The 4,885-nt window shown below is 38.6% G+C and overlaps 3 protein-coding genes across 3 annotated transcripts; 2 read left to right on the top strand and 1 right to left on the bottom strand.

Annotated features, from left to right (window-relative positions):
* Positions 1–359: 359 nt before the first annotated feature.
* Positions 360–723, bottom strand: JH06_5161 (hypothetical protein; the record flags this gene model as incomplete). The annotated part of the gene is made up of 2 exons (XM_014669537.1): positions 360–606; positions 650–723. 2 exons carry the CDS (start codon positions 721–723, stop codon positions 360–362), a joined length of 321 nt encoding a protein of 106 aa, XP_014525023.1.
* Positions 724–1,540: 817 nt separating this feature from the next.
* On the top strand, positions 1,541–3,532 carry JH06_5160 (hypothetical protein; the record flags this gene model as incomplete). Its single annotated transcript, XM_014669536.1, has 1 exon — positions 1,541–3,532. The coding sequence occupies one exon, from the start codon at positions 1,541–1,543 to the stop codon at positions 3,530–3,532; it is 1,992 nt and encodes a 663-aa protein (XP_014525022.1).
* Positions 3,533–4,219: 687 nt separating this feature from the next.
* JH06_5753 (hypothetical protein) lies at positions 4,220–4,885 on the top strand (the record flags this gene model as incomplete). The annotated part of the gene is made up of 1 exon (XM_014669535.1): positions 4,220–4,885. A coding segment is annotated over one exon (666 nt), but the record flags the coding sequence as incomplete, so codon positions are not given.

Here is a 4,885-nt window from a genome sequence, read left to right as displayed (position 1 = left end):
TACAGTCTCTGTGACTTTCTTATCCTTATTTCCAGATTCAGATAGCTCGATTTCTCGTTCTGACATTTAAAATTTAGTATGAGGGAACAATGGTTGATCTTTATGCTTTTCAAGAAGTTTTCTGGAAATTTCTTGGTTCTTTTCGTCTCCTATAAGAATTGGGATCCCAAATGATATAAGATATATAGCGAATGGAATAATGGATATAAGTGGAAAAATAATAGTGAGTTATTGGATAACGCTACAAGGAGATGAGTGTTCGATATGAACTACAATCTAGTTACAAGACTGGTTCTAGAGATCGAGAAATCAGTGGTTGAAAAATGAAGATGTGATAATAGTTATGATAATCGAAACTTCTACTCTGTAAGATAGTGACAAGTACGAGAATCACCAGAACCAAAGTTCTCAAACTTGAATTGATTGTAAGGAGTGTTATTAGCCAAATAGATCTTTCTCTTCTGACCAGCAATCGAATAAGTGAGACCAGTGACTTCCTTCAGAAGAGTCCAGTCCTCAGTACCTGTATTGCGACCATAGAACTTGAACTGAGTTGCTTTCTGATTACTGTATGTTGTTGAATAGTAGTTTTGAACCTGAATCGAACTGATCCATTCATAAATATCAATTATTATTGTGAAATGATGACTTGATTTGATAACAGCTATCTGCGAATTCTCTCAAATTTGATGCCTTCTCTATATCTAGAACGATAATAACCATATTATGGATTCTTTATTTTTCTGTTATGTCTTTGGATACACATGTGTCGATTCATGTTAGTCAGTTTCCTAGTAAATTGTGTGGGAAATAGATATCTCATCGTAAATACAATAGTGCTTGTTACCAAATCAAGATGATCATTTCTTCAAGAGGACAAAAGCATGAGATTGACATTCAGTGATTATCCGGCACATTTTCGAAGATGGCAAGTCTATGGTTTATCCAAACTGTGCTGTTTTCATGGTTACGAATCATAACAATTACCAACTACTTCTATAATAATCAATAAATCAATGACACCTGTTCATACAACTACATTGTCCAATCATTTACTTTTTCATTCTCTTCCTATTGGATGGTACCCAGTTTCAGTTACTGTGAACATTGAAGTAGATTCAACAGTATGAGCAACTAGATTGTAGTCTCTTGGCTCAGGTCTATGTTAGCTTCTAATGAGTTCATCAAGAGAGAAAAGTTGTTTCTAGGTTCCTGAGATAATTACAGTCCACAATAATCCATTACCGATAGGATTCACATCGAATAATGATACATTAATGGATGTAATCATTTCATTATCAATTTGTCGCTCACAGTTAGTAGTACTATTGGATGAGAGTATTTTTCAATAACAAGCGGTGTTGCCATTATAGAGAACACATTAACATTAGTAATTGTCATTTTCTTTATCATCATACACATCACTGATCGTGCCTTCTATTAGAATTCGCTTATTCATGTTTCATTTAGCATAGTCATTATTTATTTGAAATGAATCGATTTGTTTTATTTCTTGTATGCGGTATTATTGAGGTTTGTTATGTCATCTCTAGCAATACTTGCTAGTTCTCTGATCTGTCCTTCAAATCAGGTCTATGTGAAGATGACTAAGAAAACGGCCAGTTGGGCTGGCGAAGAGTCGTTCAAGATTCTTTCTGGTTCAACTGTCGTCTACACGTCTCCTTCTCTTGTGAATAATCAAGAACGAGTTATTGAACAGTGCATTACTGCTTCGAATCATAACCAGTATACACTTCAGATGTCCGATTCAGCTGGTGATTCTTGGTCGGATGGTGCATGGCTCATGATTGAAGGTATTAACGGAAATGTTATGTATAAGGTCATGATGACAGAGTCTAGAACACAAACTGAACCCTTATCTCTGTACTCACCCATCAACTTGGGTTCTGATTGGAAGTATAAGAATGGTGTTACTGGAAACTGGAAGGATGTGAATTTCCCAGATAGTGATTGGACAAGTGTTACTCTTGGTATCTCTGCTCAGTCGGCTCCTGGAACTCAGTACTTCCGTAAGACATTCGAGGGAATTAATGACATGGCTGCGTTTGAACTTCAGATGAAGTATCGGTATGGTGTTGTAGCTTATATCAATGGAAATGAAGTGTATCGTGATAATATGCCTGATGGAGAACCTAGTTCGTCCACTCTTGCATCTGGAGAATATAATTCTTTTGATTACCATGGTATTATTCGTTCTGCTCAGCCAGTCACTCAGTCAAGTGTTCTGGCTGTTGAAATCCATCCTCTTACTTCTGATTATCAAGAGATTATTCAGTTCAACAGTTTCTTGTCATTGTTTGCTGGTTTGAGTACGCAGAATAACTGTTATGTTGCTCCTACTAGCACCACCATTACAGCTACTGGATTCCTCAATGGAGTCAATGCTGGTTCTTGGACCAGAAACAGTGGAGCCACTCTCACTACTCCTCCTGGAACCGTTACTTTTGAGTTTACTGGCACTTCCATACCACTCATTAATTCGTATCGTATCTGGCCTTATTCAAGTCCAACTAATGCTCCAGTCTCATTTACGATTGAGGGATCTCAGTCATCGACTTCGAATTGGCAAACGATTCTAGTCAATACTGCTGGTGGCTACGTATCCAGTCAGTGGAAACAGTATGACATGGTGACCCTGCCACCGAAGTTTAGCTTTATTCGATTTACTGCTCAATCATCGCAGTCTGGAAATATCATTCTCTATGAACTCCAGTTCCTTGTTTGTAATCGTCCTCTCCCAACGTCTATTGAATATCCTGAGACTCAGTATTCGTTCTACCGTAATCGAGAGCAGGTGCATATTGCTCCTACTGATTTCGGTTACTATGGCTGTTCAATCTCTCCCGCACTTCCTAACGGTATCAGTATTGATCCCGATACTTGTATCATCTCTGGTATGACTGATCAGTTGTTAACATCTACTCCTTATCAAATTACGTCAACAATGGGATCATTGCAGCTTCAGACCACTCTCAGTATTGCTTTCACTGACTGTTCGGGAACTCTCTATAAGATCACTCGAAGTTACACAACAAGTCCTCAGTATGAGTACTTCCGTATTCGTGACTCATCTGATGATAGTATTCTATATCAGATACAGTCTAGTCATTCACATCCTGCCAACACTGAGTGGGTTCATTATGTCTGTATCACTGTCGATCGATTCGATATTTCATTCTATTCTCTTTCTACTGCCTGGGCTTCTAATTCGTATTATCGAATGTACTATATGTTACCTGATGGTGAGCAAGAGATGGTTGTGAAAGGTCGATATGATAACTATCAAAGCAATGTTCACAATGTGTATGTTCGTCGTCCTTCTATCAAGGATTCAGAACAATGGTATTATAAGATGGGTGAAGTGCCTACAAATTGGCATAATGCTGATACATCAGGTTGGCAACAGGCTGCTAGAGGATCATTCCCTACTTCTTCAAATCGTATTCAGTTGTATAAGAAGACATTCAACATTGCCTCATTGAATGAAGTGTCTGGATTGAATATGGAGTGATTGTGTATTTGAATGGAAATGAAGCATGGAGAAATGGAGTGATTGGAGATTTGTCGACTTCATCCACTGTTGACAATTCATATACTGACTTGATATACAATGTTGTGACTCTTCCAGGCAAACAGGTTCCAACTTCAACAGTAAACATTCCTTCAATCTGGAAGTAACACGATTGCTATTGCGATTGTTGCTATTGCTGACAGTTACACCACATCCTATTTCGATGCAATGGTTCGTTTGATGCCTTCAGAACAATCTGAATCTCACCTGTGGGAACTTACGGCAAGTATGTCTGGAATTAGTGGAACTGCAATCAGTGCAATTGATATGTATTACGGAACCAACCTCTATTATTCATCCTGTTCTACCAACTATCTGACTTTGACTCTATCAAACAATCGTCGTGAATGGATCAGTTCGATTCAGGTTCAAAACTACTATTCAACAACATATAGTAATCAGAAAGCAACTCAATTCAAGTTCTATGGTCGCAATACAGGTACTGAGGACTGGACTCTTCTGAAGGAAGTCACTGATCTCACTTATTCGATTGCTGGTCAGAAGAGAAAGATCTATTTGGCTAATAACACTCCTTACAATCAATTCAAGTTTGAGAACTTTGGTTCTGGTGATTCTTCTGCTTGTGCTTGGAGAATTCAATCTCTCGATCTGTTTGCTGATAACATGATGGTTGATATTCCAAACTTCACTTATGATGCTTCAGTTACTGTGTACAAGGATATTGAGATGTCTGAAGTGATTCCTGAGAATGCGGATCGTTACATGAACTTCAGAATCAATCCTGCCCTTCCTGCTGGTATTGTATTGGATCCTCACACTGGTTGGATCTCAGGTACTGCTGCTGTTGAAAGTGCTACTCAGACCTACACTATCACTGGTACTAAAGTGACTGGAGGAGATGTGACTGCTACTATCTCGGTTGGAGTTATAGTGTGTACCGATGGCAAGAGTCTGATGACTGTTCGATTCAGAGCTGATTCTTATACCAATGAGAATTCATGGAAGCTGTATGAAGGAAGAGGAAACTCAGGAACTGTGTTGGATTCGGTATCTTCATTCCCTGTAGCAAGTGCCTACTACTATGTTGATTTCTGTTTGAATGATGGTATCTACACATTGGAAGGAAAGGATTCATATGGAGATGGTTGGTCTGCTGGATCTGGTTACACTCTGACTGTTGACGTTGGAGAGATGGAGTTGGATATCATGGAAATGAACAGTGGAACGAAACCAATCTATGTATCAACTGTGTTCTCAACATATTTCCCTTTCCAGATTGAATACACAGATTGGAAGGTGATACAGAGTGATGTGTCAAGTGATTGGAATACT

Source organism: Blastocystis sp. subtype 4 (genome assembly GCF_000743755.1).
Source record: "Blastocystis sp. subtype 4 strain WR1 chromosome Unknown seqid_0506, whole genome shotgun sequence".
Taxonomy (NCBI): domain Eukaryota; class Bigyra; order Opalinata; family Blastocystidae; genus Blastocystis; species Blastocystis sp. subtype 4.
This window is presented reverse-complemented; position numbering and strand designations above follow the sequence as displayed.